This window comes from Beta vulgaris, chromosome 3 (assembly GCF_026745355.1).
Source record: "Beta vulgaris subsp. vulgaris cultivar EL10 chromosome 3, EL10.2, whole genome shotgun sequence".
Taxonomy (NCBI): domain Eukaryota; kingdom Viridiplantae; phylum Streptophyta; class Magnoliopsida; order Caryophyllales; family Amaranthaceae; genus Beta; species Beta vulgaris.
The window spans coordinates 33,107,042-33,121,606 of NC_079204.1; the positions used below are offsets into that span (position 1 = coordinate 33,107,042).

The 14,565-nt window shown below is 39.0% G+C and overlaps 1 protein-coding gene and 1 long non-coding RNA gene across 2 annotated transcripts; one reads left to right on the top strand and one right to left on the bottom strand.

Moving 5' to 3' along the window:
• Positions 1 to 1,368: 1,368 nt before the first annotated feature.
• On the bottom strand, positions 1,369 to 2,415 carry LOC104906708 (uncharacterized). Its single transcript, XM_010695501.2, has one exon. It carries the CDS (start codon positions 2,413 to 2,415, stop codon positions 1,369 to 1,371), a length of 1,047 nt encoding a protein of 348 aa, XP_010693803.2.
• A 6,259-nt stretch (positions 2,416 to 8,674) lies between these two features.
• LOC130590918 (uncharacterized) lies at positions 8,675 to 11,374 on the top strand. Its single transcript, XR_008968798.1, has 3 exons — positions 8,675 to 8,992; positions 9,630 to 9,686; positions 11,163 to 11,374. It is a non-coding gene; the product is annotated as an uncharacterized LOC130590918 (long non-coding RNA).
• The last annotated feature ends 3,191 nt before the right edge of the window (positions 11,375 to 14,565 follow it).

Here is a 14,565-nt window from a genome sequence, read left to right on the forward strand (position 1 = left end):
CCACTTTCAGTTCCCGTCCCTTCAACCATCGATATCCTTCTTTCATAGAGTACTTCTTGGTGCCATCCTTCCACTAATCCCCATTGTAGGCTGCCTTGAATTTCTCCTTCATTTTGTAAATGGTTTTCCATACCCAGCTAGCATTCCTTGGAGCCTCATGTTCCCACAGATTTCCTTCTTTAATATAGAGACAATGTACCCATTTTATCCACAAAACATCCTCTTTCTGAGCCACCTGCCACACATATTTCCCTATTGCAGCTTCATTCCACACTTGACAATCCTGTACACCTAAGCCTCCATACTTCTTTGGTCTACAGATGAGATCCTAAGCAACGGGAGGGATTTTATTCAAAGTGATTTTCCCTTCCCATAAGAATGATCTACATAGTTGAGTGATATTATGAATCACACTCTTAGGAAGCAGAAAAACCTGAGTCCAATAAACATGTAAGCTCATAAGAACATAATTAATGAGAACCACTCTAGCTGCATAAGAGAGGTGTCTTGTGATCCAACACAGGGTTCTCTTTAAGATTTTATCAATCAATACATCACAGTCAGCTCTACTTATCCTTTTGGATGTGATAGGCACACCCAAATATCTGAATGGAAATTCACCCTTGCTTATTTTTGTGATTCGAAATATCCTTCTCTGAATTTCTTCCTTCACATTTCCATAGTAAATTGCAGATTTTTCTAGGCTAGCATTAAGACCAGATGCTTTAGCAAAAGCTTTGAGAGATCTCACAAGCATGACAACAGATTTTACATCACCTTTGCTAAAGAGCATAAGGTCATCAGCAAAGATTAAGTGAGTTAATCTAAGCTGTTTACAATGATAATGAAAAGTAAACATCTCTTTCTTGCACATCCTTTTCATGATTCTAGTGAAATAATCCATGGCTAATACAAATAGCAATGGGGATAAGGGGTCCCCTGTCTTAATCCTCTTTTACCTTCAAAAAAAACCCACAGTTGTAGCCATTTATAGTTAAGGAGAAGGATGGGCTAGAAATACACTCCATGATCCAGTTGACAAATTGTCTAGGGAATTTTAGACCTTCTAACAAGCTCTGAATGAATTCCCAACTAAGAGAATCATAAACTTTCTTCAAATCCACTTTTAAAGTGCATCTTGCAGGTTGATTCTTTCTTTTATACTGCTTAAGCATATCCTGGCACACTAGGATATTGTGCATTATCTTTCTATTTTCAACAAAAGCACTCTGCACCTCATCCACAAGACAAGGCAGAACAGTCTTCAGTCTACTACACAACATTTTTGATATAATCTTATATGACATTAAAACAAGCAATAGGTCTGAATTGAGTGACATTGCTAGGTTGTTATATCTTAGGAATAAGTCACAAATTAGTGGCATTTATAATTTGTTTCAGCAATTTACCAGATTGGAAGAAGTTAAGAATGGCCTGACTTACATCATTTGTAATGCATGGCCAAGCCTTCTTGAAGAACATACTATTGTATCCATATGGCCCAGGGCTCTTATTATCATCAATATCCCATAAAGCATTCTTCACATCATCCATAGTAAATCTGTCACACAGCCCATGAATCTGTCTATCATTCAGAACAGGTCCCTCCTTAATGATAGTCTTGCTGATCTTATCTTCAGGAGTGTAAGCTTTACCCAATAGCTCCTTATAATATTGAATGAATGCCTCTTCAATATTATCTTGCTTCTCTTGCCAAGCCCCATTCATATCCTGAATTCTGCATATCTGATTGTGCACCCTTCTTTTCCTTAGGCAGGCATGGAAGTATCCGCTATTTAGATCTCCACTACTGATCCAGTCCTGCTTAACTTTCTGTTTAAGGAAGCTAAGTCTAGCTTCATGCAACTCCATGTACATCATTCTTGATTCAGATTCTTGCTGCTGTAGTGTAACCTTCATAGGCTCATTATGTAACTGTGATTGTGCTTGCACTAACAAACATCTAGCCTCATCTGCAGCCTGTTCTATGTTTGAAAATCTTGTCTTATTCAGCTTTTTCAAACCTTTTTTCAGATTCTTCAATCTGGAAACCACCCGAAACATAGGTACTCCTTGTATTCTTTGTTGCCATGCTTCCTGAGCAATGTTCTGAAATTCAGGGGCCTTGGCCCACATGTTAAAAAACCTGAATGATTTAGGTTTTTTAACAACATCTTTATCCAACTTAAGAACACAGGGATTATGATCAGAAACAGTTTCCAGCAAAAAACATGCCAATGCATTTCCAAATTCCTTCTCCCATTCTTCATTTGCCAACACTCTATCAATTTTTGAGCAAACTCTACTTTCACCTTTCTCATTGTTTCTCCATGTAAAGAAAGGCTTTGTAGTACAATGATCACTCAGCCTACACTCTCTCATGCAGTCTCTAAACTTCACAACCTCCTCCAACATGACAGCTGATCCTATCTTTCATTGAGATTAAGGACATTATTGAAATCCCCTCCTATAGTCCAAGGACCCTTAATACTCTTATGCACTCTCTTTAACCCTTGCCACAAGCTTTCCCTTTCTTTTGCATCATTGTACCCATAAATCACAGTGATGCTAAACTTCTTCCTAGCAGCAACATGACTTATCTTGCCATGGATAAACTGAGCGTCACATTCAATTATGTTAACATCAAACTTACTAGGACACCATATCAACCGAATTCTACCTCCATTGTGACACTGGTAATTAGTCACAATACTCCAGTTATCACACACCCCTCCATATACTTTAGGGAAATTGTTTCGTCTCACCCTTGTTTCAAGAAGACCACAAAGCCCCACATTATTGTGATTGAGAAACATTCTCACATCACTATGTTTCAGAGGACTATTAAGTCCTCTTACATTCCAGAAGACTAAATAATCCATGTGGAGGAAGGTAATCTCCCTCTTCCTGCATTTCACCTTTTCCTCTATCTGGAACAACTGAATTTGTAGCCTCTGTATCCTCAATTATCCTATCCTGATTCCCCTTGTCCATTGCATCCTGCTCATTTAATTCTTCCTCTATTGTAACCAGGCCAGAACAATGCCTTATATTTGACCCCACACTCTTCTCATTCATCTGCTGCAACTGAGGATCCTCATGCTGATTCTCATTTTGCACCTCATTATGCTGCTGAATTTCAGACACTCCCACATATGTAGCCTGTTTCTTTTTCTTCACCCAAATATGTCTTGGCTTGAGTTTCTTTGCTGCAACCTCAAACCTTTTTTGCCTACATTCTTCCATGTTATGTCCTATCCCTTTGCAATCAGAGAAAAAGATAGGTTTACATTCATAGATAACTTGTTGTGTTATCATATTTCCCTTCTCATTCATAAACACAATTTCCTTTGGAAATTCCTGATCAAGCTTTACCTCAACTAACATTCTTACATATTCTAAAATCTCCTTCGGAGCCGTAGCTCTGTCAGTTCTAATAGGCTTCCCAATTCTGCTAGCTAGCTTCTTCAATGTATGTTGCCCCCAATATTTCAGAGCTAAGTTAGGAAACTTCACCCATGTTAGAACAGCCTGAACATCCTCTTCTATAAGATTCAAGTCAGGGGTCCATTGTTTCATGATAACTGGTTTCCTATCATATAGAATAGGAACAGCTTCCATGGCCTTCAGTTTATCCTCATTTGTTCTGTATCTAACCACAAAAACTCCATTATGCATCATTGATACTTTGTCAATCCCAAATTTACCCCAAACTCGCCTAATAAATCCATCAACAATCCTGAATGGAGGTTTCACTCCCAGAATATAGCATACTATTGAAGACTGCCAATAATCTATTTCAGGTTGTATTTCTTCAGCAGTAATTCTTATCATCTCACTATCATCATGTACATTCTGCTTATCATTCTCTCCAATAGTTAAATCAACACCCTCATCCCTAATATGTTTAAACAATGTTTTACTCCATGTATTATGATTACCTGTATTGCTAACTAGTTGTTGCATAGGATGGGGAGATGGATTCACCAGTCCACTTCCCGTCGGACGCTGAGGTGTTCTAATGGAAGCCACCCAACTCTCCATTCTGTTCTGTCCCACTTCAAAATTTTCCTTATCATAATTCGAAAACCCCATATCCAGGGATGCCTGAGATTCCACCTCCTCTCCATCTTCCTCCCTCCAACTAAGGGCTGAGAGATCCTCAATATCATCAACATTCTTATGTTTTCTGGCATCACCTGATTGTGGCACTCGCTCATTTTGATCTTTCATATTCGTTTTCTTACTAGATTGATGAGTCTTCTTACTACCATTACCTTTCTTCGAACTCTTTGCCATAGCTTCAGCAGTACGTTGAGGTTCAATAGAACAGTAATGAAGTTTTTTTCAAAAAGCTAGAGAGAGGGAAGAATTTCTCTCTCTAACACTCATCTTTCCATTCCTCCTCCACACAAATTAACACGAACAACAAGCATTATTACACCAAATCTAGCAATCCAAGGCTTAAGCCTCTCCCCCACACTTATTATAAACATTATCCTCAATGTTTCCATATACTCAAACTATATGGGAAAGGGGAATTTTAGCAATAAACGTGGCAATATAAAAGACTTAGAGAAAAATAACCTGGGCTGTAAGACGACGTCTCTCGTGCAATATGGTCAGCAGTAGCATAACAAAAAGAACTAGGAGCACCACGACACAAAATACAACATAGCAACACTTCAGTACAGCTCACAGGGGATCAGCTAGAGCTTCTTAGATATGATAAATGCATAATCAACATGCGTGATTACTCTTAACGTCTGACGGGTCTTATTAATAAATCTACTGCAAAATAAAATAATAAAAAAATCTACTATTATTTACTGTAACGGTGCCAAAAACTTGGTTGGTCTTAAAAGTACCTTAAAATATCGCAAGTGTACGGGTCAATTAAAGTAAACATAGAGTAAACAAGATATCGTTTCCCACAAGGAGGTATGATTAACTACCAAATTGAGAAAATCAAATATTATTTAGACGATCCAGAAATAGTGACTGGTGGTGACTACTAAAATAATAACTATACTAATTTTAACGCTAAAATGGTCGGATAATAATAGGTAAGAATCAAATATGAGAAATAGTTTTAGGACTTAGATTTCGCTAATTAACTTCTACAATGAAATTAAACTAATTAGATCTCAATGGTCGAATTCCTAATGTATAGTATCCCCTCTTTCAAGGGGAAAACGTATATTTGAATACTAATCTTATGCCTACTTACGTGGTCATAAAGTTTAGGACAAACTCATTAATAACAATAATTCATATAAAAGACCACCCTAAGTGTATAACTATTCTTAAAGTTATACTACGTCGCATTTAATAATCCCACGCACTAATATTGAACTTTCACTTCCGCTAATAATCCAATACCTTAAACATACAATTGATAGGGTCTTCATCAAAAGTAAGCAACTGAACTCAAGATTATCAAATTGCAATTTAAATTAAACGAACCCAACAATAATTCAATTCATTGACAGAAAATTAAAAGATTGCATATAGTCCTAGAACAAAGGAATATAGCTAGTCATTGAATCTGAAATTAAACAACTAATCAAAAACGAAAATCTCATAATTGACATATAGATGAATCGGACGACCACCCTCTTCTTCGTCTCTGGTTCTGTTCTTGTGCTCTCTAGTGTGCTGTTGTGAGACTTTCGTCCTGTATTCCACTTCCTCGTTGTTGCTTCTGTTCTATCTCTCTTAAATTGTTAACGTGAGACTTAGTCTTTTTCTCTGTTGTGCGTCATCAAAAGGGTTTTATGCCCTTCTTCAATTGTTACATGCTATCTTCCGTATCAGGTAGCATTGGGCTTTCGTTATCCAATTAATTCCCCTCACTCAACTCCCTGCCCCTTGCGGATCCAAGCCCATTCTCTCTCACATCCACGATATAACCCTCCACTATGTGGCCTGCCTGCTATTAGGCCCACACGCCCCTCCTACTCCCCATTCAATGTATACTCGATCGAGATCTAGTACTGTCAAGCCAAATATTAAATTTGACCTAAATACTATTGTCCCCTTTATTCCTCTCCATCCTTCCCCGATTCCTAAATCTCACAAAATAGCTTTGACTTATCCAAATTGGCATGCGACGATGCATGATGAATATAGTGCTTTAATTAATATAGAGATATGGGAATTAATACCTAGGCCTATGGGGGTGAATATTGTAAATTGCATGTGGATTTATACTCACAAAGAAAATGATAAAGGTGACCTTCAAAGGCACAAAGCTCGTTTTGTTTGTGATGGCAGGTCTTTGTACGTTGGTGTCGATTGTGATGAAAATTTTAGTCAAGTTGTTTGTCCTGCTACAATTTGTACAGTCTTGGGGTTAGCAGGCCCGGCTCAATACCGGCCCAACCTGTTCAATGGAACATGGCCCCAAAAATTTGAGGGCCCAATTTTGGTTGGCAAGTGGAAGGGAAAAATAAAATCAGTAAATCTCACAGCAACTCACCCGCAAGACTATCCATCTTCTTCAGTTTCACGCCACAATTCTCTCAGTCTCTCTCCACTTCATAAATCAAAATCCCAAAAAATCATGATATTATTCAACTTTCCATATTAATTTTAATAACCACTCTCCTTATTCAAGGAAATGTATCTCATTTCCAAGCTTAATTTTAGCCTAAAAAACTCAATTTGATTACTCCTTCCATATTTTCAATTATCCTCAAGAACACCAAAGATGGAGATTTCTAACGAGAAATTTTTTATTTTGCTATTTATTTGCGATTCAAATTCAACTCCTCTCAACTCATATCCAAGAATTCGATTTCTTTTATCATCTAAAAGAAAAATCAAACCTTGGAAGAACAAAGTCTTTAATTTTGATTGTCGGAGGTCCGAAGGTGAAAAATCAAGAATTGGTGCGTTGATTTGTTATCAAAGTCTTCAATTTAAAGGTAATTTCACTTTCTTTTATCAATTATTTTAGTATTATATAAACTTTATAATTTGAAATTAAAATTAATAATATGTAATTTTGCCTATTTGATGCCTATTTTTCGATTTCATGCTTTGGTCTGCCGTGAGCAGTCTGTAATCCCGCTTAATTATTTTTCTGGAATTTTATGCATATTGTATGTTTTTTTTTCGGGAAAAATTATTAGCTTCATTGATAATTTATTTGTTATTTGGAAATGTATATATGAACTTTTTAAAGTTTGAACTAGAATAATTGAACAGATCATGATTCATGATGATTAGATCATGATTCATGATGATTAGATCATGATTCATGATGATTTTGTAATTTTTAGATCATGAATATACTGTGATTGTAGTTACAATTTTAAATATGGTCAACTGCGTTATATTGTGTTTGTTAAATATGGGCATGGGCCGCACCCATCACAAGGAGAGAGAGTCCACTTAACAACACAAAGGAGGTTCCACCTTAAAACCATATGGCAATAAGGGGAGTAACCCCTTTGCATTATAAAGTGAACCCATCTCTCTTATTTAATCAATGTGGGACGCTCACATGTGGTGTGCGTTATACATCATAGCTTCAACACTCCCCCTCACATGTGAGGTCCCTTTTTCAATTGGCCCAGAATAAATTAACGACCCCTCTGTGGGCCTGGCTCTGTTACCATGTTAAATCTCGGTGGGCTCAGCACAAGCCCACACAAGGGAAGAGTATGACCACACACAAGCCCAATGGGGTTCCATCCTAAAATCATATGGTGATAAGGGGAGTAACCCCTTTGCATTATAACGTGAACCCATCTCTCTTATTTAATCAATGTGGGACGCTCACATGTGGTGTGCGCTATACATCATAGCTTCAACAGTGTTGTTCACTTGTTCAGTTTTTACTATTAAAATATGTTTATTGTTTGAATAGTTTTCATGGAGAACTTTGCGTTTGTCATTGAGATTAAACTTCATTATTTTATCTATTTAGTCACATTTTGGAATAAAATTGTGTTAGTAGATTTGTTCTTGGTTATAAATAATTAAATATATCCTAATCTTCTTAATCTACTTTGTTTTGTTCTTTTTACAGTTCTTCAGAAAACTTTCACATGAGAATTAATGTATCACTACCATTGATTTAATAATTAGGGAATTCCTAGAGAAAACTTACAGTAAGTGACCCGAATGACAGAATGAGATCATACGAGTTATAATGAGTTGTAGGTGTAATACTCCGTATTTTTAATACTAATTTCGTACTAATTAAGAAAATATAAAAGAATTAATAAAAAGGTATTTTAATTTATTTACAAGTTAATAGGAATAAATTATTAGTAATATGAAATTGTTAGGAATTTCCGGAATTTTAAAAGAGTAACCTAATCGACCTAGGGTTACTACCTTTTGGAAGGGAGTATAAAAAGAAAAGGAGAGGGAATTTCAGAAAACCCTAAACCCTTCTTTCTCCCTCTCCTCAGCCGACATTTTCTTTCTTCTCTCTCTCCTCAGCCGACTTCCTTTGCCTTCTCTCTGTCTCTCGAATTTTTCAGCCTCTCTCCCTCAGATTTTCTTTCTTCCTCTCTCGGATTCCCTCTCAGTCGGTGTTTGAGGGTCGCGCGGGCGTGGTCTCGAGTGGTGCGAACTCGCGCAGCGAGCGACGAGGGTGTGCCGAGGTTGCGAGCGACGAGGGTGTGCCGAGGTTGTGGTTCGAGGTTTTGGTACGAAAGGCGTGCGGGTGTGCCGAGGTTGTTGTTCGAGAGTTTGGTGCGAAGAGTTGTGCGGTGTTCGAGGGTTGTGCGAAAAGTGGGTCGAAGGTTTTGTTGCGAGCAGTGGTGTTGGCTCGTGTGTGTGGTTCGAGTATTGCGACGAAGGTCGCGGTGTTCGAGGGAGTCGTGCGTGTGTTGTTGGCGTAGGTCGAGAGCGAGCGAAGGGTGCGTCGCTGCTGTGCGCGCCAGCGAACCGAAGAAGGCTCGAGTGGGGCTGTGTGGCGAGCGAAGGCCACCGGAGTTCCGTCGCCGGAATTTTGTGCCGGCGAAAGTCAGTGGTATAATTTTGTACTTAACTTAGTATGTCAGTTTATTAACTATTCTTATATTTACTGTTTTCGTAGTTAAGAAAGGTTTGTAAATTATAATTAATAATTAGAGTGTTTAGTAATTTATTAGATTGTTAACTAGTTAAGTTATTGTTCTGTTTTAAGTATAAATTCTGGTTAGGTTTGTAATTGGAATAAGTTGGAAGTAGGAAAATTGTGTCTTATTATTAGTTACAGTTATTACTTGTTTCATGAGTAATCTGTTTCATGAAATCTGACTTTGGACATGGAACTTACCTTTGGACATGGAACTTACCTTTTGGACATGGAATTACTCTTGGACATATGACTTACTTTGGACATATGACTTACCTTGGACATATGACTTGACTTTTGGACATAAGACAGGCTGGACTTATGACATTTTGGATTGGTAAAAGTGGACTAATGTTACTAATAACTTAGTTACTCACTAACTCTGACTTCTAAAAGACGTTAAATTCACTAGATTAGAATTATAACGAAAGTTCTGGAATAAGGTTTTAACTATTGCGTAATTCGAATCGTTGATCGTTATGGTCTTAGTACGTAGTAGTTGTTAGTGTTATCAAGGACGTAACACTAAAGCTTTGTTTTAACGATTTAGGTCCCAATTTCATAAGCGGCTCGTTCTATTAAGTCAGCGAAAATTCTCCGTTACAAGGTACGTACGCGTACCAGTTTACTTTCAAAGCTTAGTATCATGTTTAGGTTGCATTCATGTTATTGGAACCTAGTACCATGATAGGGAACATTTGATTGTGATTGTTTGGTTAGACGTTTATAACGTGAAATCAATATGATGCATTGAAATATGTTGCATTGAAATGCGAAGTTCTATCGTAGTGTAACATCAGCATTATTAATCTGATCTATAGAGTAACAAGAGTGTTACTAGGGATAAGATTGAGTTTGGTAATTAAGAGAGTATGTAAATGACTCCTTAAAGTTATAAAAGAATGATTGGTAATAAAAGAAGATTATGGCGATACTTGTAGTTGGACTCCCTACAAGTATAGAACAATGGGGGGAGTGTAGGACTTGTCCTACACTCCTACGCAGGCCTACTGTGACGACAGTAGTGTCCTTATATTTTGATAACTCAAGTAGGCGGAAGGTTCCGTTCGATCTTGGGGGTATGCATACTAAGGTGATGGGTGTGAGACGGAACAAAACCGTATTTGCATTTCATCTAATAGACCAAGTTGTCTATTAAGGATTCAGTAGCCCGTATGATTCTAGTAAGATGACGGTGCCCGTTCGATGCCAAATAATGAAAGATTAAAGGATGTGAGATAACGTAGGTTCATATAACAGTTGTAATGTATGCATCATTTATGTTCATATAGTTTCAATGGTTCATTACGTACTCAGCATAGCTGACCCTGTGTGTTATTATGTGTTTGTTGTCCTGTGATGAACTATTGATACTTCAATGGGGAGCAGACTAGGTGAGCTGGTGCTGCTGCATGACATCAAGCATATGGGGGTAGACTGTAGTTTGAAGTTAACTTTTGGTTTGATCATTAATGAATTTTATAGAACATTGTTACATGGTTTGAGTTTGAATAAAGAGGGGTCATCTATGATTCCCGAGTTGTAATTACATTTTCTATTCCGCTGCAATTTGGTTTTGAGACAATGAATTTGAGTTACCGTATTTCTAATTATGCCTTGCGTTCCATCGCGGCGGTAACACTCCCAAAGTCGATGCGACGTAGCATTAGACGTGTATGGATTTTGGGGGTGTTACAAAACTGGATTCAGAGCCAGAAGCTCCTATTTTCAAAGACGTTTTCGAAACGATTTCAAAACGGGTAGTATGGGCTAGGAGCATATAGATCATGTCATATGCATTAAGTCATAGGCATGTTATCATTGCACTTTGTTTGTATCTCGAACTTGTATGTGCTCTCTGTGTAATTGAAATGGTGAAAGATTCTTGAAATCTTCAAATGTGACTAGATTAAGAGAGTGTACAAAGATAGGTCTAAATTGATTAGACTCAAAACTTATTTAAGTATAAAAACTATTTTATTGATCGAATGAGCTTGATTTCACTTGTGGATTTCAAAGTTAAAATGAGCATTTACCTCTTTACAAAAACTTAGACTATTCTATTTTGTTTTTACTTTCACAGATGGTTCACGACATAGGCTGTAGGGACTTTTTGATGAAACAAGTAGGGGAAGACTGGGATATGTGGTTCTTTAAAATGAAGTCTGCTATGGATTACAGAATTATGCAAGGGGAACAGTGGTTACGATCTGAGGGCTCTAGGATACACTTCATGCTTCGTTATGTTCCAGATATAGAGCCATATAGATTTGTTCATCGTAGGTATGGGGATATGTGGACTCCAAAGGGTATTTCAATAGGAATAAGCATACCTACGGATACCAGAACCTCCTTCCGAAAAGCACTTCCTCACTGACCTTAAATACTGCGAGAATGAGTGGAGGGTTCGTGAGACCAGGGGTCAAAACCCTTCTACTTCATCTGAAGGGAAAGTTCGAGCAATAGGGCCGTAGATGGGAATTCTGAGAACCCAGGGGTCATACCTGAACCGCCATCAGCACCTGTGGCAAGAGGCCAAGATACCAGCCATTTGAGGATGAGTTATTGCCGATGACTTTCAGAATCTTAGGACAGTCACTTACGTCTCTGATGATGAAAGGAACAATAGGACCTTCATTATAGTGTTGGGTGGGGTCCAGGTTGTACCAGGGTTACATGGGGAGGATGATGATGATGAGCCACCTCCACTAGAGGACTAACCAGTTGAGGGAGAGGACCCTGCTGAGAATGAAGACCCTGTTGAGGATGAGAATCCTGTTCAGGAGAGGATCCCATTGAGGGGAGGATCCCATTGAGGAGGAGGATCCCATTGAGGAGGAGGATCCCATTGAGGAGGAGGATCCCATGAGGAAGAAGACCCGAGGAAGACCAAGGACCCATACTAGAGGATATATTCTTTGAGGACGGCGAGCCTGAGGCAGATGAGATTGACCTTGATGGAGGGATGGAGGATTCTGGATCAGAGGATGAAGCTCACCGTCTTGGCCCATAGTTCTTTTGAACATATATGTAGGATTAGGATTTTTGTTTTATTTTGATCGTTTTTGTTCATTTGTTATGTTAGGGATAATAAGGCTTGCATGCCGATTAGGGAGTAACATTATTTGATTTATATATATATATATATAGTATTTCTTTACAAATATTACATTCCCATTTTCAATAATAGTGCATAGTATTATCTTTTATTGTTAATTTGGCATCTTATTTTGGATGATTGTAATGCAAGTCAGTACAGACTTAAAGGTGTTCGCAATATATGTTTATATGTTAAATGTGTATTCGTTGAATAAGTTAAAACAAAAATTATGTGTAAGTCACTGAAATAGCTACTATGTTAATTTCAGCGCAGAATGGTTCGATCGGGAGGCGCCCCTGACACCTCTCTTAACATCGAGCAATCGATACGTGACCTAGTACAGATTACAGCCAACTTAGCCCAAGGTCACAGCCGGGATGGGACCTATCTGAAAAAGTGGCCCGTAGGAACCCACCTATACTAAATGGAAAAGGGGGACCTGAAGAGTTGGAAAACTGGGTTGGGGAATTTGATAAGCTTTTCTTCACCCTAACCTGTCCTGACGAGAAAACAGTGCCCTTAGCTAGTTACTATCTGCAGGGGGATGCCCATTTCTGGTGGACCCAGGCTAAGGACAACCTTCTCAGCCAACCGGGTTTCGGGTGGGAAACTTTTAAAAAGGCCCTAAGAGACAAGTACTACCCTCCGTATCTTAAGAAACAAAAAGCCCAAGAGTTCATGATGCTGGAACAAGGGACCATGTCGGTAGAGGAATATTACCGAAAATTTATTGAACTGATGAGGTTTGCCCCGAGATTGCCCCTACTGAGGAGGCTAAAGCCTCACGTTTTGAATTGGGACTTACCCTTGACCTGCAGGGTAGACTGGGGGGAGATACATTCACCTCTCTGGACCATGTGTTTGGCAAAGCTGCCCACCTTTATGCTATCAGGAAAAGGGAGGAAGGGGGTAAGCTGGGCGAGAAACGTAAGGATAACCCAAACCCTGAGGGCAAAAGTTTGAGAAAAAGCACAACGGGAACCAGAAAATCAAAACCCTCAGAGAAATTTTGGTAAGGGACCCAACAATAACCCTAATCCCAACAACAACAAACAACCGCAACAATAACACCAATAACCGCAGACCTGAGCGTGTATATCGGTGTAGAAAGTGCCCGAACAACCATCCTGGTAAGGATTGTGAGGGTAACAAGGTTGAATGCCGGGAATGTGGGAAGATGGGGCATAGAGCCTATGAATGCTATTCGAAAAACAAGCTAAACCCCAATGGCCAAAGGAAGGGGAACTATGGGGACAAGCCCCGAAACGGAAATGGTAACGGGAATGGTAACGGGGGAGGTAATTACAATGGGAATTCTAACTATTCCAAGCCCGCTGCCAAACACAGCAACCAAGTCTCTAATGTAACAATGCAACTAGTTCCCAAGATAAGGGCAAAGGGAAGCTGTACATGATGACGGCTAGTGAAGAAGAGGCTCGTAGAGACGTTGTCACGGGTACATTTTCTATCAACTCCACTCCTGTTAAAGTTTTATTTGATTCTGGAGCATCCTTGTCATTTATTGCCCATGCAACTGTTAGAAATTTAACATTGGTCGAGTCTGAGTCGATTTCTATGCCTATAGTCATTCCATCTGGGGAGACTGTTAATTGTTCTAAAAGATTCCTAAAAGTGCCATTAAAGATAGGTGAGGGATACTTTCCCTCTGATCTGATAGAGTTTAACTTATCAAACCTAGATATCATTCTGGGGATGGATTGGCTTGGGAAGTACAGGGCTAAGATAGATTGCGATGCGCAAAAAGTGGAACTAAAGGACCCTTCGGGGAAAAGAGTGTCATATAGGAGGATACCTCGAGAACCAGGAATTAAAGTTATCAATGCGTTACAACTTAAGAACTACGTAGACAAGGGTTGGCCCCTATTTATGTGTTCAGTGAGAAGAGTGGAGGATGATCCGTTAAGGCCTGAAGATGTGCCCATAGTCCAGAATTCCAGGATGTCTTTCCTGAGGAAATACCTGGTATGCCTCCAAGGAGAGATGTAGAGTTCACCGTTGACCTAGTACCTGGGACTGGACCCATTTCGAAAGCCCCGTATCGGATGGCTCCGGCAGAAATGAATGAGTTAAAGAACCAGTTAGAGGAACTTCTAGAAAAGGGTATATTAGACCTAGCATGTCGCCATGGGGAGCACCCGTCCTATTTGTGAAAAAGAAGGATGGTAGCTTGAGGTTATGTATAGACTACCGGGAGTTGAACAATGTCACTGTGAAAAACAAGTATCCATTACCTAGGATTGATGATTTGTTCGACCAACTTCAGGGTGCGGGGATGTTCTCCAAAATGACTTAAGGTCTGGTTACCATCAGTTGAGGATTGTTGATCATGATATACCTAAGACTGCCTTTCGAACCAGATATGGCC